At 38.4% G+C, this 27777-nt stretch overlaps 1 protein-coding gene across 1 annotated transcript in view; it reads right to left on the bottom strand.

Annotated features, from left to right (window-relative positions):
• The window catches only part of EEFSEC (eukaryotic elongation factor, selenocysteine-tRNA specific), a 364013-nt gene that overhangs the window by 125108 nt on the left and 211128 nt on the right, over positions 1-27777 (bottom strand). The window contains exon 5 of the mRNA XM_044669113.1: positions 6623-7261. Coding sequence (XP_044525048.1) covers positions 6623-7261 — 639 coding nt within the window. The remainder of the gene's footprint in view (positions 1-6622; positions 7262-27777) is intronic.

Genomic DNA, 27777 nt, shown 5'->3' with positions numbered 1-27777 from the left:
AAAGAGTTCATTTTCTTTTTCTTTTTGTTCTTCCCATTTATATTGTCATTGTACGTATTGTTTTCTTAATTCTGCTGACTTCTCTTTGCATCAACACTCAATTCATAAAAGTCTACATATTCATTGTTTCTTATGGCAGAGTAATATTATATTGTATTTATGTACCACAACATGTTTAGCTATTCCCCAGGTGATGAGCATCTATTCTGTTCTTATTCTTTTGCTACCATGAAAAGAGTGTGTGTATGAATTGTGTAAATATGTATGATGTTCATGTTGGCCTGGCTCCCAGTCTGTTTCATCTCTCAGAACATATAGCACTGTCTTTCTTCTACGATTCTGGATCATGATTGGCTAACTGGGTCAGGTAAGAGATCTGAGTCCTTTACATGTACTGTGGTCCTATACGTGTGCTCTTGTCCTACATATGGCAGTGCTTTCCTGGGGCCGGGCAGCTTTCTTTGGTCTAGTTACCAACAATAATCTAAACAGTCTCTCTGCAAGGGCAACTAGCAAACCTAGGAAATGGGAATGGACACCAGATATACCAGCAAAAAAAAAAAAAAAAAAAAGAGGTAGAATCCTAGGGAAGGGAAGAAAAGAGAATCATTGGACAAAAGATTCCAGCTGGTCCAGGATGAAGAGGATGCAGTGTCACCAAGAATGGCTTCAGAAACAACTGGATTTTGTGTTGCAGGGCAGCTAATCCATACAGAACCCTAAAATGCCAATCCTCCTGGGGGAGAAATTATAAGTAAGGATATTCATCTAACAGCTTTTCAAGATGAGGTCTAACCCAAACATTAAGTGAGGGTTACTTTCTAAAAGGAAACATAAAGCTAGCCAAAGTATGTGATTATTATCACTGAACCAACTTAACAAGGCCGGAAGCTGAGCTGAGAAGCTATGAGTGATTGTCCCTTACCTCTCTCCCAAGCCTATTCATGCCTCACACAGTTATTGATGTAGAATTCGGTGCTGTGCTCCTCTGCCAAATACAATGCCCCTACCCTAGGAAAGCTGCCCCATTTATGCAAACAATGGCCATGTAGGTGGCTGAGTCACGGGAGGCACCGGCATGGACAGGCTCCTCAAGCTCTGATTCAGTTCCTCAGCATCAGCTACAGCAAATCTGGGGGAAAAACACAAGACAAGGCAGCATGTCCATCCCCCTCCAGAGCAGAGCAGCTGCTTGTACCACTATCAAAGAGAGGGCTGTGCTTAGCTCTCATGGTGAAAGGCAAGATTCCAATAGAGGACAGAATGCCAGGAGTCAGTGGTTACTCTACCCAGATCAGCTATACTGGTAACTCAACATTCTGCTCTAGTCGAACCCAACAAAGTAAGAGAAAGTCACACAGGTGTCTGGTCACTGTCAAGCCCTTTGGCTCTGTGAGGCTCGCATGGCACTTTGCTTTCACTGAAGAAGCTTCCCACATTACCTGGGTCTATTATGGCCAAATGTAAGATGGCAGCAAGAGGGTAAATGACCCTCTCTAAGAGATAAGAAGGTACCCACTAGCTTAGAGATCATGTGGTAACCACATGAGGAAGAGAGGTTGGGCTTTAGGCTCTTTGGCTGCCCTTTTTACTCTAAGATTCTATGATTCTATGAAACTAATCCTATTTCTGCAAACTAGGAAGACTGAATAGAGAAGAATCACCAAAACATTCTCTTCAAAGACCTTAAGAAATCATTAAAATGGTCTCTTTCTCCTCCAAGGGAAGGGACAACTGAGACTGCAGCTGGATTTTTGGCTTCCAACCTAAATTCCAGATCACGTTTTAGGTTAAAGGAAGAGATTCTCTTAGTCCTTTAACAGAAACATATAGTATCATAGAGCAACTAGCAAGGTGGGCAAACAGAAGCAATAAACAGTTGCTTTTGGTTAACTGATGTTTGTAAAGAGCCGACACTAAGTTATCTGAAATCATAGAATCCAAACTGATGGAAATGAATGCCAGTTTGAGAATGCTAGTGGGGAGGAAGTCAGATTTTCCATCTATGTACCCCTCAGGCAAAGGTCAGAATGGGAAGAGAGCAAAATACTTCAGCTGGTAGGAAGTAGCTTCTTACTTCAGGGCAAGGTCCCTGCTTTAGTGTTCTACCTCACTGACTAGTGAGGGCAACCCTAGGCCAGTGCTCAGCTGACCCATATCTACCTGGAAAGAGTAGTAACTCCCATCTTTCAGCATCAAAGACATTCTTGTCACTTTGGCAGTCTCATTCTGTGGCCTGTCAATAGTAAGAGAAGGAAACTGCTTCCTTGAAGAAGAAAAAAGTTAAAGCTCTACCTACTGAGAATAGCAAGAGGACCTGGTACTTGGGCTCTGTTGTCATGGAGGAGAGGCAATGTTGAAGGGATGCTGGCTCACTTGTAGTGGACAGAACCACAGCCTTTCTAATAGTGCTGGAAAGGACTGAGCAGCAACTGACAAATGGCCAAAGGCTATGAATAAGCAGTTTTCAAATGAGGAAATCAAAGCTATCATAATCATAAAAAAATGTTCTAATTCACCCTTGATTAGAGAAATCCAAATTAAAACAACTCTGAGGTACCATCTCACACCTATCAGATTGATGGTCAATATGACATTAAAGTTAAGTAATAAATCTTGGCGAGATGTGGCAAAATTTGGAATATATACATTGTTGGTGGAGTTGTGAACTGATCCAACCATTCTAGAGAACAATTTGGAACTTTACCCAAAACACTATAAATCAATTCGTACCTTTTGATCCAGTAATTCCACTAATGGGTCTGTATTCCAAAGAGATTTTAAAAATGGAGAAAGACCTACTTTTATAAAAATATTTATAGCAGCCCTTTTTGTGGTGGCAAAGAATTAGAAATTAAGGGAAGGTCCATCAACTGGGAATGACTGAACAAATCGTGGCATATGATGATGATGGAATACTATTGTGCTCATTAGAAATGATCAACAAGATGATTTCAGAAAGAACTGGAAAGACCTTCATGAACTAATGCAGAGTGAAATAAGCAGAACCAGAAGAACATTGTAGAATGAGCAACTGTGATAAATTTAGCTACTCTCAGCCAAACAAAGATCCAGGATAATTCTGAAAAACTTATGATAAAGAATGCTATCCGCCTCCAGAGAGAAAAACTAGTGAAATCAGATACAGATCAAAGCATACTATTTTTCACTTTAGTTTATTTTTTTATTTGGGGGGTTTTGTTTTATGTGAGTATTCTCTTATAATAATAAACAATATGGAAATATGAAAAAAAAAGAAAGGCCTGGGTAGGTGATCTTCAAACCCCTCATTTTACTGAGAAGGAAAATAGGTTGGTGAGTAGAGAAGTAACTTGCCCAAGATCACAGAAGAGGCCCAGTTTAGAACTTAGATCTCTTGACTCCTTGCCCACCATTCCTTCCAGTGTGTGTGTGTGTGTGTGTGTGTGTGTGTGTGTGTGTGTGTGTGTGTGTGTGTGTGTGTGTGTGTACATCATTAACCTTTTCACTGCTGTTTGGCCTGGCCCCATCTCAAACTATCCACCTTGAAACTGCCAGTGACTAGGATATAATGCTGGAACATGCCGTGCAGTACATTCTGCTGCCTAACCTGGGGTTGTGGCGGGTCTGGGAATTCCTGGTGGCAGTCAAGCACAGCTGGTATGAAGATGCAGGAAGTGCTAGAACAGGTTTTGTACAGAGTATTTTTCATGCACTTCTGAAACAATGTGGAGAGCCATTTCTAGCTTCTTAACCCCTCCTCCCAAGACATGCTGTTCCCTCAACTTGATTAGTGACTCCTGATAGGAGCTCCATTTCAGGTCTTGGATAACATGGGAAGTGTCACTCTCTGCTTCAAAGACAGAAAATAGAAGCAATATTTAAAGCAAAACAAAACACATTGTCCGTGGTTCCAAGACTGGAGAAATTTATTATTTTGATTTTAAATACTCTGAAATGAATCACAATGAGAACAAGAAGCAACAACCTCCTCTACAAGCTGACCTTTAAATTGCTGGGAAATTCATGGAATTCTCACCACAAAGAACGTGGGTTCCATTTAATGAGCCCAGGGCTTTATATTATATATCTCCAGTATCTGTGTTTAGGACAGAATGGAGAGGATGATCTTATAATAACAGAGGGGGGTCTTTCCATTTACTCCTAAGCTCCAATAAACAAATGAACTTAATTTCCCTCATCAAGATTCCCCTCCTTTCATAAAGGTAAAAATTCTTTAAAATATCTACTTATTATTTAGTACCTATGAAAAGGAGATGGCAAATTGCTAAAAAAAGGAAACAACCCCCCAGCCCATCCCAGTTCTTGCACCACACAAACCCTGTCACTTCACTGATGTTCCAAGATCTGGACTACAGAATATCTGAATCTAAGTTCCTTGAGGGAGTCTCTAGTATGCCTCCTGCAGCTGTCCTTGTGCGTCCATGTGCGCTTCCATGATTCCTTCTGAAACCCTGTCTATGATGAAGTGAGACTGGGGTGGGGAGTGGAGGGAGGATTCTGGAATGAGCCAAAGAAATGACTCTTCAGGACAATTCATGTGTTGGTGTTTTTCTGCATGCTTTCATTCAGCAAATAATTCCCTAAGCAGCCGTGATGCACACGGAGCATCCTAGGCCTATCACAACAAATAGGGCATGGTCCCTTAGTGGCCAATTGCTTACAACAGAGTTGGGGTGATAAGACAAACAAGACAAACAATTCAAGGGCAATGAGGGAGATGCCATAGGCATGTGACCAAGTGGTGAATGAGTGTTTGGAGGTTAAGAGCTCCTCAAATAGAAAGAAAGGAGACAGATCACTGTGGAGTGAGGCAGCCAAGGATGGCTTCACGGAGAACATGGAACCTGAGCTCATCCTTAAAATTTGTATACAATTGAAATAAAAATTATATTAATATTTCCTCTGTATTTCTAGATTTATTGTGGTGAATAAATTCAACTTAGAGGCATCAGTGCATGAAATAATCAATACTCCTAATATATATTTTCCCTTTCTGTGGTTCCTCTTTTTTGCTGGCTCTTTCCTACTTTTCCCGGCCTTTATCTGCCTCTTGACATCTAAAATGTATCAAAATTAATAGCCCATAGGTCAGTGATGGCAAACCTTTTAGAATTGGAGTGCCAGACCCCATCCCATCCCACATTCTAGACCAAGTGCTGGGTCCCTCCCCCCATTGAGTGCCGGGTGTGCTCTGCCCCCCCCACCCTATACCCCACACAGGGGAGTGAGGAAGCACTCCCATTGGGATGCTGGGTGGAGTAAGGAATGTTCTCAGCGAGTGCAGCGAGGGGGAGGGGAGTGGCCTGAGCACTCTGCTTCCCTCCAGTTCTGCCACCTGTGAGCCGTCCATCTTACCCACTGTGCGCTCCCATTGGGCCACTGGGCAGAGGGGTGGGGGTGGGGGTGTGAACAAATGTCCTCAGGTGCGGTGGAGAGGGGGAGGGCAGCAGAGCAGTTCCACCTGAGACCCTCTGCCTTTCTAGTAAGGAATGGGGGGGGGGGGGGCAGTCATGTGCCCACAGGGAACACTGTGTGCCATAGGTTCACCATCACTGCCATAGACCAATTAAGTGAAAGGATTAATTTAGTTATTCTTCTGATTTGCCTTGAAGAAAGACAGATCAAAATAAGTCCATGGTTGTTTACAACAACAATGAAAACAACAACTAATCTTCATCTAGTGCTTTAAAGTTTGCAAAGCACTTGATGAAATTATTTCCATTTCCATGCCCTACAAATTAATGGTATACCACTACTATGACCACCACCATGACGTTCATCATAAACAAGTTATAGGAGAGAATTTCAGACATGTCACTGAGTCTTTTTTGTTTGTTTTTAAACCCTTACCCTCCATCTTAGAACAGATACTGTGTACTGGTTATAAGTGGTAAGGGCTAGACTATGGGGGTTAAGTGACTTATTCAGGATCATATAGCTAAGAAGTGACTGAGGTCAAATTTGAACCCAAGACCTCTTATCTTTTGGTCTGGCTCTTAATCCACTGAGCCACCTGGCTGCCCCTAAGAGTCCCTGACTCTTAAGACTCTGCTAAAATGATTACGTCACCTAGATTATCAGGCTACTCACTATCCTATTCCAATACAGCCTTAGCACTGAGAGTAGCGAGTACTAAAGCACAGGTGCTACTTGTTACTGCTACCTCAGCAGGGTGCCCAGGTACAAACTGAATCAGCACCAAGTACATCAGGGATACAGGTTAGATCTTGCCTGTAAGGAGGAAATTCTAGAATTAGTTCAGGATGGTAAAATGCTGTGCATTCTGAGCATCGGTGCTAGTGGCCAATGAAGGTAGGCCAGCCCTTAATCATGGCCTTCATGAAGATGAGATATTACATAGCTGTTTTCACCTAAAATCTAAAAGGCAATTTAAAGAGTTATCAGAGATGGTATCAACTATAACACTGAAAGATCCTGTTTCAAGACAACTTGTGTGAAAAGTCAAAGTCTCTTCCCTAATCCCAAGTGGACACTGTTTCTAACTAAAGAGACAACATCATGGAATGTTTGCCAGGAACCTTTCCTAAGTTCATATTACCTAGATATGACTCTAAGAACCAGGCAGTCAAAAAAAGAAATAAAAAGAGATATTGCTTACCCTTTCTACATGTCCTTCCTTGTGTTTCAGTTTATACACCTTCAGCTTGGGCAGGAAAGTCTCGGTATAGTTCTTATCTTCCAGCCCTTGAAGCATCATCCCATGGAAAGCCAGCCGGCAAGTATTGGCATGTATATCAGTATCAAGTTTAGAGCCAATCACAAGACATAATTTGGGGCAGGTGACAGGCTTCTCAAATTCCAGGAGAGCCCACTGCTGTTTTGGCCACTTCTCTACAGGTTGGTCACTCTTCTTGTCATCTTCCACAGTGGTAGAATCCTTGGACAAATACTGCTCTTGATACAGATACTCCTTTTCAAAGTTGAAGCTTTCCTCCAGAGGCTCACAATCAAACTCATCAGGAGCTGGGCTGAAAAACATCACCCTTCCCATAACTGTTTCATGACCAACTGTTATATGAAACTTTGCCTTGGTCTGAAGAGCACCTCGAAAATAAGGAATCTTCTTAACAGAAACGATTGCAGCATGGATGGTATGGAGAGATTCTGGTGTACACACCAGCCCCCGTTCCAGTAGCTTTGGGTCAAACTGGGTCACACAGATGCCCAATCTATCCCCTTGCATGGCTGAGGTAACAGGAGTGTGGAACATCTGCATAGACTTCACCTTCTTCACCACCTGATTTTAAGAAAAGCAAGGGAAAAAGAAATAATGAATTAAGTAAATGAAAAACCTCTAAAGTTTCTTTTGCAGAGCTTGATCTTCCTTTGTTTTCTTCACATTCATTAGATTGTGGGCTCCCTGAAGGCAAGAACTGCCTTTTGCTTCTTTTCCTATCCCCAGCACCTGGCATAGTGCCTGGTACATAAGTAGGTATTTGAAAAATGTTTATTGATTGACTGACCCCATTAGCAAATCAAACTCTGCTCCATGTAAAGTAATATAAAAAGGATTATTGCACAAACAAGGGGAAAAATATAAGCACAAAAACCTAATTTTTTTACATAAATTATTTTGAGTTTAATATTTTATTTTTTAGAAAAATTTTCCATAATTACATGATTCATGTTTTTACTTTCCCCTTCACCCCCCACCCATAGCCAATGCGCATTTCCACTGAAAAACCTAATGTTTTATAGCAGTAGTTGCCACAGGGGCTACTTCATACCTGCACAGTGTCATAGTCACAGGGCAAGGATGAATTGGAAGGGACCTCAGATTTCATATAATCTAATTTCCTCATTGCAGAGGAAGAACCTGAGACTCGGAGTCATGAACTAACTTGTCCAAGGAGACATGGCTAGAAGGTAACAGGGTGAAGCCTAGGTGCCAGGTCTTTTGGTTCCAGCATTTTTCCTATTTTTCTACAGTGCCTCTGAGGCAAAAACAAATATTCTAGCATAAAGTTCTCTACATTACACCCATATAGAAGTTCACCCTCACCACATCTGGTTGGGAAGGCAATAGCTTTTTGAATAACCAGACATAATACTACTCATAACCTGACATCTAAAACGTGAGGAGATGTAAAAATGGCACAACATGAGAGTCTGCGATTCCTTGGTCTAATCTCCTAACTAAAGAAGCATTAAAAACAAAATAAAAATAGAAGGCTGTTCAACAGTGGAATAGGCTGCCTCCTTCAGCTTAAGTGTTGAAAAGGGGGGGGGGGGTCAGCATTGCTGTAGATGAGGTTCCTGAGTGGGAAGAGATCAAACCAATAAAGTCCTTTCCATATCAAAGATGTGACTTAATTGAATGAATATGTGATGAATGCCCATTAGGCACAGAGCACTGTACTGACAGCAAGAGAAATGTGAAAATAGGACTTTGGCCCCCAAGAACTTTAGACACTAGTTGGGGAAAGGGAAAGGTCAGGACATAAATAACAAGGAAGAACGTCTGAAGGCCTGGAGAAGGGGCACCCACCATTGTGGAGGCTCAGAGGGGACTAGATCCAAACCCATTTGGGAAGACCAGAGCAGGCCTTGTGGCCAGAGCAGTATATGAATGCTATGCCCTACTCTGGCCCAACGTACCCAGGGATGGTTAATGATAAGAAGTTCTTGGGGCAAAGCCGACATGTCCAAGGACATGGCCCTCTGGACCCTAAAAAGGCACGAGATCCTAGAAGCAGTTTCAGAGAGGTCTCTGGCCAGGGCTACTGCCGAGTGTGTCTAGGACTAGAAGAGGGGATGCCTGTTCTTTTTCTAATTTGCAAGCAGGAATAATTTGTAAACAGGAGAGCATTGCAAAGAGAGAAAATGGAGGATTCTATGAGGAGGAAACTTCCATAACAAATTTATTTCAGAATCAAAGCTCACTTATTGGAATATTATGGTCATAATAAACAACATGAAGAATTCAAGGAAATATGGCAAGATTCGCATGATATAAAACGAATCAAACAGAATGGAACCAAAAAGAACAAATACACAATTAATAGTTATATAAATGAAGACAACTCCAAAAAGGCAACAAAGACTAAGTTAAAAAACACTGATACTAATTCATAAAGTATACACTCATAACTCAAAAAGTATAGATATGGCATATAGTATAACTCATAAAGTATAGTCTTTATTTTAACAATCAACAAGCATCTACTAAACAAATATTATGTGCCAGGCACTGAGCTACATTCTAGAACACTGATGTGTAAGGGAAAGAATACTGTATAATAAGTGGGAAGTTAATTATACTTTTTAAATGGAAAAGTATTAAAGCATAAGACTATATGTACTATTCAGTGCAATTATTCTTTTATTTTGCTTTTCTTTATTATTTTGAGGGATTATATACATTGTGAGGGATTCTACTAGGAGTGTATTGAGGGCTCAGATGATAGGCTAAAACAAATTTTATCAAATAATTTTTTTAAAAATCCATTTGTGCTTTATTCTATATAGATGTATCCAGAAGCTATGTTTAGGATAACTGGATCATAAATTTAGAGACTGTAGAGGATAAGTCTAATCCCCTCATTTTACAGATAAGGAAACTGAGGCTGATAGAAGTTCCATGATTTTCCTAGGTCACCCAGAGAGTAATTGAGGTGCACTGGAAGTCGTCTTCCTGTCTGCAAGTCCATTTCTCATTTTATAAAGCAGATAAAATTAGGGTTCAAATATTCAGGATTTAGTATCTCGATTACTTTGATTTCAATTATGTGGCAGCCCATCTATTTATAGTACAGTTAGGAATTCAAGAGGGATCAAAAAGGTCTCTGAGTTCCAAAAAGAGAGATCACCAAGTTCATGCCCTTTATTCAGAAGCGTTATCTAGTCTGTCATCGAAGCAGCCATTTAAAAACAGAACACTGAAATTTGGGGGCAATTGTTGAGAAAAGCAGCGAAAGCACTAACAGAAGCAAAAAATAAGTGACAACAATGAAAAAGAGGAAAAAAAACCACTTACAGAAAGTAAAATTCAAAAGGCACCAGGGCACAGAAGCCAAACTCTTGTCTCTTCATGGCTCCAGTGGCCATCACTACACCAGAATATGGTACTTAGCTCCTCAGAGGCCAAGACAAAATTGGATTATGTTGATATTTGACATCCCATGTTAGAGAAGACAGACTGACATGTAATATACTTTAGAAAGGCTTCTATTAAAAGCCAAGAGTTTTGATGCTTTAAAAGTAAATGCTGATTATTAGGAAAAGTGACTTTATGGAAAGAGAGGCCCTGGGTACAAGACTCTGCTCCTGACTCCTGGGCCTTTAGATAAGGCACTTCCCTTCTCTGGTCATCTGCATATTTTTAAAGATTTATGCTCCTAGGAAACATCTCCCTGTGATTGTGGGTCAATAGAACACATTTCTGCACAGGACCCCAGCACTCTTTCTGAAGCTCTTTAGTATTTAAGTGTTTGTTTACAGATCATTAACTTCCTGACAAGAGGCTGAAGGGCAGAGAAACTGATAGCTAAATCCTAGACACAGCTGTGGTCAATCAGATAAGATGAAGCACCTCTAGAAGGCTAATGGAAGTCTATGGGAAATAAGATTTCATTTATATACAACTTTTCAAGAATTATCTCAAAGCAGGTCTAATATAGTGTCCTAGAAGAGGATTTTCTCAATGAAATGGGGACCAATTCACCATCCTACCTATACTTGGGTTTACAAATGACCCAGCCAAACTGCAACGCTATTTAGAAATCTGAATGCTGGCAGGTTCGGGGGCAAACATCCTTCATGAAACAAGAAGGTGCTTATTAGCAAATTGCCTCGTCATGCCTCGGAAGGTGAAATCTCAGGTTTAGGAGTCCTCTTGAGAAGTCACTGAGAACCTTTGCCTGAGTTACAGTTGCCATCTAGGGGAACTGCCCTCCCTGAAAGAACTACTACCCGGCCAACAAACACCCAATTTCATTCTTTCAGGCCTCAAATCTCAATCGTTAGACCATCTATTTATAGGTATACATCTAAGGATGTAGGTACTAAAATCTCTACAAACATGTAATTTTCTCATTTTCTTAGCTAAAATAATAAAAAGATCCTGATGAAGAGAATGTGGAAAAGAAAAGTGACAATAACTGTGCAAATCAAGACTGTTAAAGACCCGAAAAGAAAACTGAGAAAGCCTAAATAAAGGCTCTGACAGAATGGCTTCATTCTCATTGAGAGTTTTTATCCCAAGATAAACCCAAAGTAAGTAATATTGCTATTGACCATGAGGAGAGCAGGCAAAGCAATGTTTCCCACATTTCACTCTTCCAGAATTTCAAATTCACAGAACAGATGAATGTGGTGTCCAGCTCTTGAACCTCTGGCCACCACTCAGGCTCAGTGGGAAGTGCCTGCAGTAATCATGATTATATAAATGAAGGCAAACCCCTGTGTCTATTTTGTGACAATCAAAGTAAAAGTGGCATATGCAATATGGAAACATTTAATTAAGATGATTTAGCTAAGCTTTGAAGGAAGCTAGGGATTCTAAGAGGCTGATGGGAGCCTAAGACTCAACTTCTTCATTTGTAAAATGAGTAGGATAACATGTTAATTATTTCTCAGAGTGTTTATGAAGAAACCACTTTGCAAACTTTAATGGACTTCATCAATATGAGCTATTATTATGAGCATTATCATTGTTAACAAGTAATAAGGGCAAAAGTCGGGTAACAGAACCATTCTTAGCACCCCTCCTCCACCAGAGAGAAGTGGGAGCAATTCCTTACAAAATCAGGAGGGATTTCAATCTAATTCCCCTTTAATCCCCACTAATCCACCAGTATATCAGGAGAGGGACATAGTTGATTCTAAATTTACATGCCCAGTGGTGGGCTTAGGTTTCAGTGTTATCAGTCTCCTGGAGATCTGTGGAAACCTCTCCAAGCAGGACAGAGATCCAGTAAAGCCTCACAGGAGAGGTTAGAGATCTGTTGAAGTCTCCTGCCTCGACTCCAAAGAAATAATGATTCTTCAATTCAAAGACACCATGGCAATGCAAGCTCCTATGCTCTTTCACTTCCCTGCTCCAACTGTAGACCCTGGCTTGCCTCTCTTAAACTTCTTGGCCCTACACCAATAACCAGGGTGCTCAGCTTGTAACAAAACACTCTGCACTCAGACTTAATAGTCTTTTGGGAAGTGGAATCCTGGGAGTTTTTCCTCAATGAATAATGCTCCCTGAGCTTTTAGGTAGTTGATGTAGGAATTTAATAGGTCCAATATGCTCCAATTATATACAAAATGGGAAACCAGGGGAAAAGAGGATTCACTTTGGATAGTGTAGTAGAAAAAGCTCTGATCTTAGGGTTAAAAGACCAGGCCTCAAGCAAGAACTCTGATTAGTTCTCCCTGTCTAACCCTGAGTATATCACTTAAGCTCTCAAAGCCTCGTTTTCCTTATGAGAAAAATGAGAATGATGACAAATATTTGTGCTACCTATATTTTACAGGATTATAAAATGGAAGATATTTTGTAAACTTTAAAAGATTGCAGAAAGATGAGCTGCTATCGTTATCATTATTATTACTACTATTACTACAGGAATTCCCCCTTGTATCTGGTTTTCCTAGAATGCATCTTTTCAAAAAATTGGAACATCAGAGTTTTGAAAACCAGGGCTCATACCCTTAGAGTCACCTTCTGCACAAGAGTCACAAAAAATCATTAAATGCTGGCTCTAAACTGTATTCAGGATGAAGTCTGGAGTAAACTATAATGATGCATTAGTATAAACCAAGATACTTCTAGGAAAGTTTTCAAAAAAAGAAGTATAATTCCAAGATATATAAGAAAACAAGAAAAGGCAGCACCATTAGGAAATAAGAAGAGGAGTTACTACTGACAAACTCTATCAGGAGGAAAAAAATAGAGGCTTTGCTCTGGTGACTGTTAATTAAACTTGCAAAATTATTCAAATCAACTGCTTGGTCTCAATTCCCAAATACTAGCTAATGGCTGTCCTTCCCTTTTCCTGTAGCAGGTATAATTTTTATTTTTAAAATAAATCAAACAATTTGAACACATAGTTCTTAAGTAAGAAATTTAAGCTATCTCTAGTCATCATAAAAGAATGTTCCAAATCACTATAATAAAGGAAATGCAAATTAAAACATCCCTAAGGTTTCACAACACACCCATTATACTGGCAAAATTTTACTGAAGAGGGACATGACAAATGTTGGAAAGGATGCAAGAAAAGAGGCACACTGACACATTTCTGGTGATGTGAACTGGTCCATCCATTTGGGAAGAAATTTAGAATTAGGTGCATACTCTTTCATTTGTCAATATCATTCTAAGGCCTATAACCCAAAAGAGATATAAAAAGAGGAAGAGAATCCTATATGTAAAGAATATTTCTAGCAAGTTCTTTTGTAGTGACAAAGAACTAGAAACCAAGGTAGTATCCCTCGGTAGAAGAGTAGTTGAACAAATTATGGCCTATAAATATAATGGAACAGTTGTACTATAAAAAAATGATGAAAGAAATGGTTTTGGAGAAATTTTGAAAGGTTTGTATGAACTGATATAGAATGAGGAGAGCAGAATCAAGAGAACAATTTGTATTCTAACAATAATACTGTCAAAATGAACAGCTTTGAAAGACTTAAGAACTCTGTCCACCACAATGATAAACCAAGATTCCTTAGTATGGTTGGGAAAGAATGTCGCCTACCTCCTGACAGAGATGTGGAAGACTAAATATGCCAAATGTGACACACATTTTGGGGCATGACCAATAGAGGGTTGTGCTTGACCATGCATATTTCCTACAAGGGTTTTGTTTTCTCTCCCTTTCCCCTCCCTGTGGAGGTATTAGCAGGGGGAAAAAAATCTTGATAATTGAAAAAAATAATAATAAAATACAAAATGAAATTAAATGAATCATTCTCTAACCTGGATAAAAGCTATCTTATGGGTAGTGGTACTTACAGGCCTGAGACATGAGTATGTTTTCAAGAAGGAATGATTTGCTTCCTATTTCATTTCCCATTAAGCTAGGCTAGATCAATAGCAGTTGATCACTTTCAAAAGAAGGATCCTATCTTAGAGATGGATCTCTTACTCTTCTCTGTCTGCCAATATATTAGTGAACTAAGGGCATACCTACCATCAGAGTTCCAATACTTAGCTAAATACATTTCTGTTTCTAGGACTCTTAAAATTTAATACATTCTATTGTGTATTTCTAGTGTCTCTTCTATTAGTGAAGTGTTTTCCAATCATTTCATTCAGAAGTTATTTAGTAACTCCATGCAACAGCATTTTTATGCTCACTTTCCTAGACAAGATAAGAGATTCAGAGGTATTTTAATTCTTCCAAAATCAAAGCACAAATGAGACAGAGATGGAATTATTATAAATGAGCTCTTATGCCACTAATCTTGCTGAGTCAAACTGTTTAAGTATAATAATATCCTGCATAAAGAGTTATTATTGATAACTAAAAATAAAACAATGTGAATATTAGTTACAACAAAATTTTATAGGTGGATATATATTACCATTATAGTTATTACATATTTCTTGAATTTTCCTTCCCCATTTAGTAGGAAAAGATTTGTTCTGAGTTATCCACATGCTTTTCTTGCCAGACCCTCCTTGTGACCAATAGCAACCACATACAAAGATGGCTGGTTGAAGTTGGAGATACAGCCTCTTGTTAAGGAAGACAGCACATCAGATAAAACCATCTAAAGATCAAATCCATGACTTTGATCTCAATTCTATAGACTGACCTGAAGAAGGATACAATATATTTTAGGGCCTGGAAAATGTAACTACAGGTCAAAAAACAGCAGATGGCTCAGCATGTTTATCCCAATAGTTATCCTAGTGTATTGGAGCAAATGCCCCTCTCTGATTAGGGCACGAAGCATGAAAATATAACACGACAAAAGTCTATGAATTGTATTATCAGTATGAGAGAAATACCTATTAGGTGAACTTGTAGGGATGGATTTATTATGTCTTCATAGAAACACAAATATCTACACTATTCCTTGTCAAAAGACAATCTAATATATGGACTTTAGCGATGGTTAGATGGATTCACAGTTCCACCAACAAAATATTACTGTCTCTTATTATTGTATTTTTTCATTATCCCCTTCCAAGTTTTGTCATTTTGCCTTTTCATCATTGTAGCCAATCTGACAGGTGTGAGATGATATCTCGGAGTTGTTTTGATTTCTATTTTTCTAATCAATAATGATTTTGAGCATTTTTTCATATAATTATATACAGCTTTGATTTCTTCTTTTGAAAACTGTCTCCACGTCTTATGGCCATTTATAAATTGGGGAATGGCTCACATTCTTATATACTTGACAAAGTTCTCTATACATTTTATATATGAGATCTCTATCTGAGAAACTGTCTATAAAAATGTATTTCCCAACTCATTGCTTTCCTTCTAATCTTGGCTATATTGGTTTTATTTGTACAAAACCTTTTCAATTTAATGTATTCAAAAGTATCCATTTTACCTTTCATAATGTTTTCTATCTCTTGTGTTCTCATAAAATTTTCTCCATAAATTTGATAGATATTATGCTCCCTATTTTTCTAATTTGTTTATATCTCCCTTTATACATAGGTCATGTGACCATTTTGATCTGATCTAGGTAAATGGTATGATATTCGTCTATATCTAATTTCTGCCAAACTGCTTTCCAGTTTTCTCAACAACTTTTACCAAATACTGAATTCTTATGCTAAGAACTTGAGACTTTACCTTTATCAAATACAAAGGTACTATCACTTTTTACAACTGTTTGTTATATATCTATTCTGTTCCATTGATCTACTTTCCTATTTCTTAACCAGTTAATTTTGATAATTTCTGCTTTATAATGTAGTTTGAAATCTGGTGCTGCTAGACTTCTTTTCTTAACATTTTTTTTTCATTATTTCCTTTGATATCCTTGGCCTTTTGATTTTCCAAATGAATTTTGTTATTTTTTCTAGTTCAATAAAATAATTTTTTTAGTAATTTAATTGAATAAGTAGATTAGTTTAGGTATATTTGTAATTTTGATTATATCTGGCTCTGCCCACCCACAAACAATATTTCTCCAATTATTTAAATCTGATTTTATTTGTATAAAAAGTATTTTATAATGATATTCATATAGTTTCTGGATTTGTTTTGGAAGGTATATTCCTGGGTATTTATTTTATTCCATCTATGGTTAAATTAAAAGGGTTATAGCAGCATTTTCATACCTAGTTCTTAGGGTCTATAAAGTTTTCATCTAAGGAGAAATGTGTTTACTATGCTCTGGTTTGTGAGCAACCACAAGCACTCTTTTCCACTTCTGAACTATGACCAAGGTTCCTATTCCCCTGTAGCTGCAAGCTCTGGTATGCTGGTACTTCTTTTGCACTGGGACTACAAGCCATGACTGAGACCCAGGATTAACATACAGGCAACGCAACAGAGTCTTGCACCCAGTGCTAGCAAGGGACCCCAGTAATCTCTTCTCTGGAAGCCACTCCTGCCCATTCAGTTGCCCCCAAGGCCTGCTACTGGACGAGGAGGGGAATGAGGCCTTACTTCTGCCTTGCCAAGGTTTGGCCTGCTGCTGTCTTGCCAGGGCCTTGCCTGTGCTAGACTGTACTCAACTTTGGCCCTAGTGGGATGGACCTTTACTGTTGATATTTTAAGTTGACTAGAATGGGAAAATTATTTCACCCTGTCCTTTAGTAGGTTCTGCTGTTTCAGAATTCATTTTGAAGTTGTCTAGAGGGGAATTTGGGAGAGCTTAGGCAAATCTCTGCCTTTTCTCTGCTATTTTGGCTCTGCCTCAAGACCTTATTTGTTTCTTAAAGGAATTAGTAGGATCTCTTCTCTACCTATTTCTTCCAACATTAAAATTAACTGTTCCTAAAATGTTTGATAGAATTCAATTGAAAATCCATCTGGTCCTGAGATTGTTTCTTGAGAATGTTTCTTTGTGAGATCATTTATGGTATGTTCAATTTTCTTTACTAATACAGGGTTAAGTATCATATTTCCTATTCTGTTACTCTGGAGCAATTTATATTTTTGTAAATATTCTTCCATTTAATTTAAATTGTCAATTTTATTGACACATAATTAAAAAATATCTCTTAATAAAATTAACTTTATTTTATTTTACAATTGTATATTATTTTTTCCCAGTGGTAATTTGTTTTTCATCTTTAAAAAAAAACCAACAAATTAGTTAATGATTTATCTATTTTACTGTTTGGTAATTCCCCTTCCTAGGGTTTCCACCAAAAGCTCCTAATTTTATTTATTTATAAGTGTTTAAGCCTTAAATTCTTATTAATCTTTTCTTTGATTATGATATTTATTTTGGTATTTAATTGATTGTTTTTAATTTGTTGGTTATCTAGGATTGTTTATAGTTAAATGCCCAACTAATCTTTCTATTTTCTATTGATGAAAGAGAGTAGATATAAACTTCTTCTAAGTATGCTTTCACTGAACCTCACAAATTTTAGTGTCTTATGCCATTGTTGTTATTATGTTTAGTGAAATGGCTTGTTGCTTCTATGATATGTTCTTTGATTCACTCATTCTTTTTTTTTTTAAACCCTTGTACTTCGGTGTATTATCTCATAGGTGGAAGATTGGTAAGGGTGGGCAAGTGACTTGCCCAGGGTCACACAGCTGGGAAGTGGCTGAGGCCGGGTTTGAACCTAGGACCTCCTGTCTCTAGGCCTGGCTCTCACTCCACTGAGCTACCCAGCTGCCCCTGATTCACTCATTCTTAAAGATTAAGTTAGTTTCCAATTAATTTTTTTAAACCTCTTACCTTCTGTCTTAGAATCAATACTAAATATTGGTTCCAAGGCAGAAGAACAGTAAGGATTAGGCAATGGGAGTAAGTTAAGTAACTTGCCTATAGTCACACAGTTAGAAAGTGTCTAAGGTTATACTTGAACCCAGGACCTCTCTACTTTAAGCCCGGCTTGCTATTCACTGAGCCACTTAGCTGCCCCTTTGAATTAATTTTTAATCTATGCTTGAAAGTACTTTTAATGACTATAATTTTAATTATATTAGATCAGAAAAGGTACATTTAATATTTCTAAGCCTTCCTGTGTTTGTGAGGTTTTAATACCCTAACACATATGGACAATTTAGGGGAATATACTGTATACATAGGAGAAACAGATGTATTCCTTACTATTTCTATTCAATATTCTCCAGAAGTCTTATCATATTTAATTTTTCTAAAATTGTTTTCATCTCTTTCTTTTTTATGGCTATATTTATCTACATCTAAAAAAAAGCAAAATGAATTCTCCCACTAGTAAGATCTTTGAACCAAGGTAAGCTGTATGTAGTCAAATAGGAGATGGAAAGATTAAACATCAGTGTCTTGAGTGTCAGTGAGTTTAAATGGATGGGGATGGATGAATTTATTTTCAGTGATTACTTCATATACCAGTGTCAGGAAGAATCCTTTAGAAGAAATAGAATAGCCCTCACAGTCAGTAAAAGGGTGAGAAAAGCATTACTGGGGTACAATCTCAAAAATAACAGAATGGAATCTTTCTGAATCCAAGGAAAATCATTCAACATCACAGTAATATAAGGCTATGCTCTAAATACTAATGCCAAAGACACCAAAGTTGATGAGTTCTACAAAGATCTATAACATCTTCTAGAAGTAACACCAAAAAACAGATGTCATATTCATCATAGGACAATGGAATTCTAAAGAAGAAAATCAAAAGATAATTGGAATAATAGGCAAGATTGGCCTTGAAATACAAAATGAGGAAGGCCAATAAGCTAGAAAGAAATAAACCTCATTAGCCATAGCAAACACTCTTTTTTTCAACAACCCAAAAGACAACTCTACAAATAGACATCACTAGATAGTCAATACTGAAGTCAGATTGATTATGGTCAAATGTGGAGAAGCTCTATACAGCTGGTTAAAACAGGACCTGGAGCTGACTCTGGCTCAGATCAAGAGCTTCTTGTTGCTAAATTCAGACTTAAATTGAAAAAAAAAGTAAGGAAAACCATCAGATTATTAAGGTATAACTTAAATAACAGCCCTAATAAATAAGAAGTTTAAGTTATGTATAGATTTAAGTCATTAGATCTGATAGATACAGTGCCTAAAAAACTGGGCAGAAAAGGTTTGCAATGTTGTACAGGAGGTAGCAACAAAAAAAAAATCCAAAAGAAGGGTAAGAAAGCAAAAGGGCTGTCTGATGAGGTTTTACAAAAAAGGAAAGAAGGAAAGATAAAGGAAAAAGGTAAAGCTATACCCAACCGAATGCTGTATTCCAGAATAGGAAAGACAAGAGTTCTCTTTAGAATAATTAGAGAGATCAAGGAATATTTAATGTAAAATGGTAGACTCAACAGAAGTAGAAAAGATTAAGAGATGGCAAGAATACACAGAAGAACTATACAAGAAAGTTCTTAACATCACTGGAAACCAAGATGGTATGGCTTCTGATCTAGAGTCAGGCATCCCAGAGGTGACAGTAAGGCTAGAAGAAGTGATGGAGTTCCAGCTGAGCTATTTAAAATCCTAAAAGATGATGCTGTTAAAGTGCTGCACTCAACATGGCAGCAAATTTGGAAAACTTAACAGTGGTCACTGGATTGGAAAAAAATCAGTTTACATCTCAATTCTAAGGAAGGGCAATGCTAAAGACTATTTAAATTACTAAACAATTGTACTCATTTTATAAGCCAGTAAGGTTATATCTAAGATTCTGCGAGCTAGAACTCTGCAATACGTGAACTGAGTATTACCAGAAGAGCAGGCTGGTTTTTGAAGAGGCAGAGGAAAAAGAGACCAAAGTGGCAATATCAGCTAGATTATGGAGAAAGCATGGGAGTTCCAGAAAAACATCTACTTCTGCTTCATTGACTACATACACTAAAAACCTTTGGCCAGCTGGATCACTACAAAATATGTCGAGTCCTCAAAGAGATGGGAGTACCAGACCAAATCATCTTACTTGTCTCCTGAAGAATCTGTATTTAGGCCAAGAAGCATCAGTTAGAATCAAACATGGAACAACTGATTGGTTTAAGATGAGGAAAAGGATAGAAAAGACTAAATACTGTCATCTTATTTAACTTATATGCAGAGTACATCTTGCAGAATCTCAGGCAAGACAAATCAAAAGCCAGAATTAAAGTTGCTGGGAGGAATATAAATCTGATACATAAGCAATATCACTCTGATAGCAAGAAGTTAAAACGACTTAAGAAGTCTCTTGAGAAAGGTGAAAGAAGAGTGTGTAAAAGCTGGCTTAAAGCTTAACATAAAAAAAAAGACTAAATAAGATCTTGGCAACTGGTCTCATCACTTCATAGCAAACAGAGGGAAAAGAAATGAAAGCAGTGTCACATTTCATTCTTAGGCTCAAAGATCACTGTCCATGGAAACTGCTCCCATAAAATTAAGATAATTGTTACCTGGAAGGAAAGGTATGGCAAATCTAGGCAGCTTATTAAAAAGCAGAGACATCACCTTGTTGACAAAAGCCTATATTGTCAAAGTATGGTTTTTCCAATAGTAATGTATGGTTATGAGAGTTGAATTCTAAGGAAAGCTGAGCACTGCAGAATTGGCGCTTTTTGAATTGTGATGTAGAGAAGACTTTTGAGAATCCCTTGGACAGCAAGAAATCAAATCAGTCAATGCTTGGTTCAGACTGTTCACTGGAAGGTTAAATACTGAAGCTGAAGCTTAAATACTCTGGTCACATAATGAGAAGGTGGGGTTCATTGGAAAAGACTCCACTTTTAGGGAAAGATTGAAGGGAAAAGGGATGGCAGAGGATGAGATGGATAGCAATCATGATTTCAGATAAAGCAAAAGCAAAGATAGACCTAAATAAAAGAGATAAATAAGGAAAATACATCTTGCTGAAAGGTACCAAAGAGAGTGAATTAGTATCAATACTGAAATCATGATTGCTATCCTTGCCTTTTTAATTTCTTTAGAAGTATAAGAGATTCCAGTCTCCTGGTTTTAACTCATTTGCATCTTTCGGTTCCAAGTATGGTTTTCAGTAAACAACATATTGTTTTATTATTTCTTAATGTCTCATGGAGTCATTAGCTTCTATTCCGCTCATTCTAATTTTCAAGGAGTTCTTTTCTTCAGGAAGATTTTGTACCTCATTTACCAAACTGCTAATTTTCTTTTCTTATCTTTCTTTCATAGCTCATTAAAATATTTTTTCAACTCTTTCTTTAACTCTCCTCGGATTTTTTTTGTACTTGGATTCAAACTGCATTATTTTTAGTCTTTGCTTACAGATATTTTCAAGTCATTCTCTTCTCTACTTTATCTAGAGACCCCCTATTATCATAGAAGCACTTTATGGTTAGGTTCTTTTTCTATCTGCTTGTTCTTCCAATATACTTCTTGATTCTGAACTTTATGTTAGTGCTGGGTTCTGTATACTTTAAGGTGGGAATGGGGACTATCTGGTCTGAGTTTTTTTCCTTTTAAATTCTGCTGCTTTCACAGCTCAGTCTGGAGTCTTCAAGTTTTCACAGATCTCAAATTTCTGTGATTTAAGAGGAACTCTATTTTCATTGCTCTCCTAGTTTGAGTTCTGAAAGTTCATGACTTAGATTTTGGTAGGATGGCTTGTACATTTTGGTTTTCATCTTCTGTGTCTGGAGTCAGTCATTGTTAATCCAATTGCAAATTCAGAACAACTGAACTGCTGGATTCCCTTTGGTCTAAGACTCCTACTTGAGGCTTAGAGGTTGGACTAAAGGCTAGAACTGAGTCTTTGCTTCTCTGGTCCTGGGATCAGAGCCACACAGCTCCATTTTCAGAACTTGTTCCTTGCTCAATAAAGCAAGAAGGGAAATAAGTACTCCCTCCCAACCTCTCCTCTCTGCTCTGCATCTATGATCCAGAATTGGGAAATAGGTGACATAGCTGTCAGATGGCACCTATTCCAGTATCTAGCCCTAGGTCAAGGATTCCCTGAGTTTTCTGTAACTATTTCCTGCCCTGGTGCTCTGTCGTGGCCTCCTTTCTATCCCTGGGTACTAGAATAATTCCTTCTTGCTGTACCAGTTTTCCACCATGCTGCACACCTGGCTAGACCCTACCCCAGTATTTGCAGACTTCTTTGTGCATCTTCCTAAGCTATGCTGGGCTAGGAAAATTAGTCACTCTGACCTTTCCTTAGCTTTCCAGGTCAGAAGAATTTCATCTGGTGCATTTTCTAGCAACAATAATAATTATAGCAGCAAGCATTTATATAGTGACTAATATGTGCCAAGGCACTAGGCTAAGCCCTTTACAACTATTATCTCATTTGAGACTCACAACAACTCTAGGAGGTGGGTGTGTTATGATTCTAATTTTACAGATGAGAAAACTGAAGGAAATAAAAGTTAAGTGATTTGTCCAATAAATAAGGCTGGATTTGAACTCAGTTTTTCCTGATTTCAGGCCTAACACTATCTACTGGGCTACCTAGTTATACATTAGGTTGTTATGGAGGGGGTATTCTGGGCGAAGGCAAAATACTTCTTTTCCTCCACCATTCTGATTTTATCTCCCCTACCCCACCCAGTGCAATTCTAAAGTAGAAAATTAATTTTTTTAATGTTTCTTTATAATGTGATCTTTTTAAATTGCCTATTTTGAAACTACTTCTCATATTATGAATTTTTATTTTTTAAATAAAAATTTACATCTTTGAACACAGAATAAAGAAAATGACAAAGTAGGAATAGAGACCACAGCAATAAAGGGTGGGGGTTAGAAATATTATAAAGTCCCTTTCCCTGCACATCTCCTTTATCCCTTTGAAATGTGTATGTGTGTATGTGTGTGTATATATACATATAGATAGATAGATCGTGTGTATGTAGGTGATGATTCATAGGATTATCAACAGCATTCAGATGATAGCATAAGACATGCCGCATCCTCCTTAAAACTTGTTACTTGAACGATCACTTCCCTTTAAATATAAGCTTACACCTCCCATTTCAAAGTATAGGTCATTATTTGGCATTTATATAGCACTTTAAGGTTTGCAGAGAATTTTTTAAAACAGTGCATTATTTGATCCTTAGAATAATTCTTGAAGGTGTGTTCCTATTGCCCACATTTTACAGATGACGACATTGTGGCACACACAGTTAATGACTTGCCCAGGGCCCTGCAGTCAGTATCTCAGGCTGTTTCTGAATTGAAATCTCCTAACTAAGGTCTAGCAATCTATCCACTGCACTACCTACCCACCCAGGGAATTTTCTCTGAAACAAGTAAAATTCTACGATTTAAAAAGACATTGCAATATATAGAGATTTTGTTCTATTAAAGTAGTGTCAACTAAGTGGCCTTGAGATTGGGCTTAGGATTCTTTTCAAAGTACTGCAATTTTTCTTTAAATGGATGATAAAGGTCAAATCCCGCTATAACAGATACTCTATTTCTATTAATGACCCTGGATGCTCGTGGCTATGCCGAAGGCTAAAGAGCAAGGTTTTGCAACTTCATCATTATTTAATAAAATGTAAATAGGAAAGGAACAGAAACACATAAAGCTTGACACTAATAAGCTTATTGCAGGATCAGTTACTTCAATTCAAAGAGGTTTCAGTCCGGAGGGGGAAAATGAAATAAGCTTTTAAAGATCAGTCTTGGTTTGGCTCCATCAGACCTAACCAATTTTGTTTAATAAGGTTTCAATTTGGCTGCTCCTCTTTTTCCCTCTTCTTCAAGCTATCCTATGTACAGATAAGACATTTTTTCTAGTTAATGCATTAATCAAGTCTCACACACACAAAACGAAACCCAGGGCTTGACACTCAAGAATATCAGTTCAGTCTTTCTCAAGCCATCTCCATTTTTTGGCTGTAGATACCCAGGTTTCACTAACATCCTGACTTAGGGTGTCAAGAGGTTTGGTTTCATATTGCCTTGTGGAATAATTTTTGATGGCTGAATTATCAGGCTAACCCCTCTGAAATCAGTTCTTTTTTCAATTCTTCCCCCTTTCTCCTACCTCACCCTTCCAATTCCTTCATAGCATTTCCTATCTCCTGGTCTCTTTATTGTGCTCCCCTAGACAGACCACTCTTCACATTCACTTTGGCACAGTTTCACTGGTTTCATCATGTACACCCTTGGCATCACTGGCTCTCCAGTCACTTATGCCAGTAATTGCATTCCTGGCAGCACTCAAGAGCTGCTTCTCCTTCCACTGGCCTTGTCTTCCTCTTATTTTCTGGCCTTGCTTCCTAAGATGTGAAATCTCTATCAGGTGATCCTACAAATTGATCTAGTTCTAGGCAAAAATTCCTATTTTTACACACAAATGGCTTTGGACAAAGAGTACATTATCCTTCTGTGAGGGAGAGAAACTCTCCTCTTGAATGATCCATATGATGGCTTTCAAATGGGCAATCTACAATATGAAGATGCAAAACTTAGCTTGCCCCTCTACTAAGTCACATCCCATCTCCTATGTAACTATCAAATTTTCCCAAGCAGCCCAAAGGATCTAGAAGTCAATAATCACAGTTGCAGGCCCCTGCCATTCTCCCCTCTCCCCCAGTCTCTGACAAAGAGGGGCCCAGTCTTATTCCAGGTCCAAGCTCACCTCTCTTGATTCTATTGGTCTTGATTCTATTCCCTCCTATCTTCTACAGCAGCTCATGTCCTTGGTCATCCCCCACCCCAAACCATCACTCTATCTCATCAAAAGATTCCTCTCCTACCTTTCAATATACCCAAGTCTGGGAGAAAACGTTTCTTAAAAAATTTTCACCAGCCCCTGCTGTCTCCCCAAGCTGTCACTCTGCAGCTCTCTTCTTGTTCTCCACCAAGCTTCCTGAAAGAGCTGCATCTATTTGCTGCCTCCATATCCTCTTCTCTTTCCCACTCCTCAATCCTCTGCAGTCTAATTCTCAAATTCATGCTCCAATGATACTGCCCTCTCCAGATACCAATGACCTCCTAATGGTCAGACCAGATGGCCTTTTCTCAGCCCTGACCCTCCTCTCTCTGTATGTGCCACTGGTTCTGTGGACCACCCTCTCTACCTGGACGCTCTTCCTTTCTCCTGGTTGGTTCTCTTCCTACCTGTCTGACTACTCCTCAGTCGCCTTTGCTGATTTACAGTGCACACTCTTCATCCTCATGCCTTTGTGTTGGACCTTGTTCTGTTTCTCCTCTACACATTCTTGGTCACCTTATCACTCATGGCTCTAACGATCATCCCTAGTCATTCTTCTGATTTTAAGGTCATATCACCTATAGCTCACTGGATATTTTGGACTGCACGTAAAACGGAAATTCTCCTTCTTTGTAAAGGACTTCTTCTTGGGTTGAAGGCTCCATCATCTTTCTGGGATCTCAGGTTTACAATTTTAACAATGGACTCTCGTTGTCCTTCACCTCATCTATCCAATCAACTGATAAATCTTGCTATTTCTATCTTCACAACATCTCTTGCATTCAACCCCTCTGCCCATTCCAGCTACCACTTTAATTCAGGCCCTTATCACCTCTCACTTAAATTACTGCAACAGCCTCCCAATTGTTATCTTTATCTCAAGTTACATGTGTTCTTTCTAAACCATCCTATACATTTTTTTTTGTCAAAATAACTTTAAGAACAAATTTGGCTATACTTCCTGTTCCTTATAAAAGAAAACACAAAATCCTCTTGTTTCGTTTTTAAAGAATGCCTTACACAATCTGGCCTCCATATATCCTTTCATTTTAGATGACTGTTCCTGTCATTCTGTGATCCAGCCAGGAAACCCATCTTCCTCACTGACAACTTCCTATCTTTTCCAAGAGTCCCCTGCTTCTTCCTTTAAGACACCATCTTCTTCTTGACATTTTTCCTTATCCCTGCCAACTTCTAGTGCCCTCCCTTCCACAAGACCTTATGTAATATCCTGTGTGCCTATAAGATATCCCCAAATCTAATCTTAGTTTGAGTTTAAATATGAAATCTTAAATCTATACAAAGACTTTGGGCACTCTATGCATATTCATTAACTTTGTATGCTACATCTGTGTGTTCTATGTACTTCTTGTTTCTTTCATTAGAATTTAAGATCATTGAGACAATTCACCTTGTTTCATTCTCTGTACTTGCACCCTCAGCTTTTGGCAAATAGTAAGCCATTTATAACTACTTGATTAGTTGATTGACTTCTTGAATAATGTTTTTTTAATCAGAGATCTGGGTACACATATAGATTTTTCAGTCTTCCAGGTATCATCTCTTATTTCAAACTATACGATATTTATGGGTCCTAAAGAAGTCTGTATGTCTTAGAAAAAATTCCTGCTTCTCCATTCTGGCCTTCATCGACATCAATTATTCTCCTCTTAACACAAAAGGAATTCTATCAGTTATTTGTCCATACCACAATGGTCAAAAATGGATTCTAAGTCATATGACACTGGAAAAGGGCAATTCAACTTGTTTGATTCCAAAGTGCAAGCAGGCAAATTTTAAAAGGTGATTTAAAAAATTATCCTTGGTTAATTTTGCAAACTGTCCTTAATTCCAAGCTCTTGGTTTGGAGTTAGAAACACCCAAGGTTCCCAATTGTGGGTGTTACTCTCTTTTTACAGGAAATGAGTAAAGCACCATGAGAAATGTTATCATTTCGGACCCTGGTTGGTATAGATACTTCTTATAATTTGTGTTTGATGTGCTGTGGGACCTTTTAAAATCAATGTAGTCTAAGGTAAGTAGGGTACTAGCCAGGCTGGTGGGAAAGGAGAAAGGGAATAAACATTCATATAGTGTCTCCTATGTGCCAGGCCCTGTGCTCAGTACTTTACAAATATCTCATCTGATCTTTACAACAACCCTGCCAGGCAGGTGCTGATTATCCCCACTTTACAGTTGGGGAAACTGAGACAAACAGTGGCTAAATAACTTGCTCAAGAGTAACAGAGAGGGCGAGTATCTGAGGTCAGATCAAAACTTGGGTCCTCTTGACTCCAGGCCCAGCATTTTATCCACCGAGCCACCAAGCTACCTCTGTCTACTGAATTGCTGGAGATCTCTTTACAGTTCTCAGCTGGCTATATGGGAAAAGAAGCTGGGGAATGAGCTGCTGGAAAATGAACTGACAGTGAGCTCCTGTGAAAATGACTGGTTCTGAGGTGGGTGGTGTGGAGATTTCGCCAGCTTTGCTCAATGTCAATGGAAAAGGAAAAGGTACCTGAAAGAGTGTCAGACCCTGTTCATGTCCTCTACAGAGACTCCTGCCACTATTGGAGAGTCCACTTCAGATGGTGACCTTACAGGCAAATGCCATTCATTAGCTTTCTTGCCATTGCAACAGGAGAAAACAGTTAAAATAACAAAGCTCTTTGCCAAGATGGTTTATCCTTCTACTCTAAGCCCACTCTGGATGGGATTTGTCCCCTATAAACCTTTTGATTTCATTATACAAGTCTATTTAATTCTTCTGTTTTTCACACTACCTAAACTTTCATTTTTTTAATGATGTCCTTTGGTCTTTTCAATATACTGTCCCATAATAATGCAAATCTATGTGCTACCACTGCAGATCCAGAAACATTTCTCTACCATACTGAAAGAACAGATGCAGCTGCGTATATTGTATATTCACTGCAAGCAAAGGTCAATTCCTAGGACCAGCTAGGATGATCAAAAACTCGTGTGTGTGTGTGTGTGTGTGTGTGTGTGTGTGTGTGTGTGTCCGAGAGAGAGAGAGAGAG

This window comes from Gracilinanus agilis, chromosome 1 (assembly GCF_016433145.1).
Source record: "Gracilinanus agilis isolate LMUSP501 chromosome 1, AgileGrace, whole genome shotgun sequence".
NCBI lineage: Eukaryota > Metazoa > Chordata > Mammalia > Didelphimorphia > Didelphidae > Gracilinanus > Gracilinanus agilis.
The sequence above is the reverse complement of the archived record's forward strand: the minus strand, read 5'-3'. Positions and strand labels throughout refer to the sequence as shown.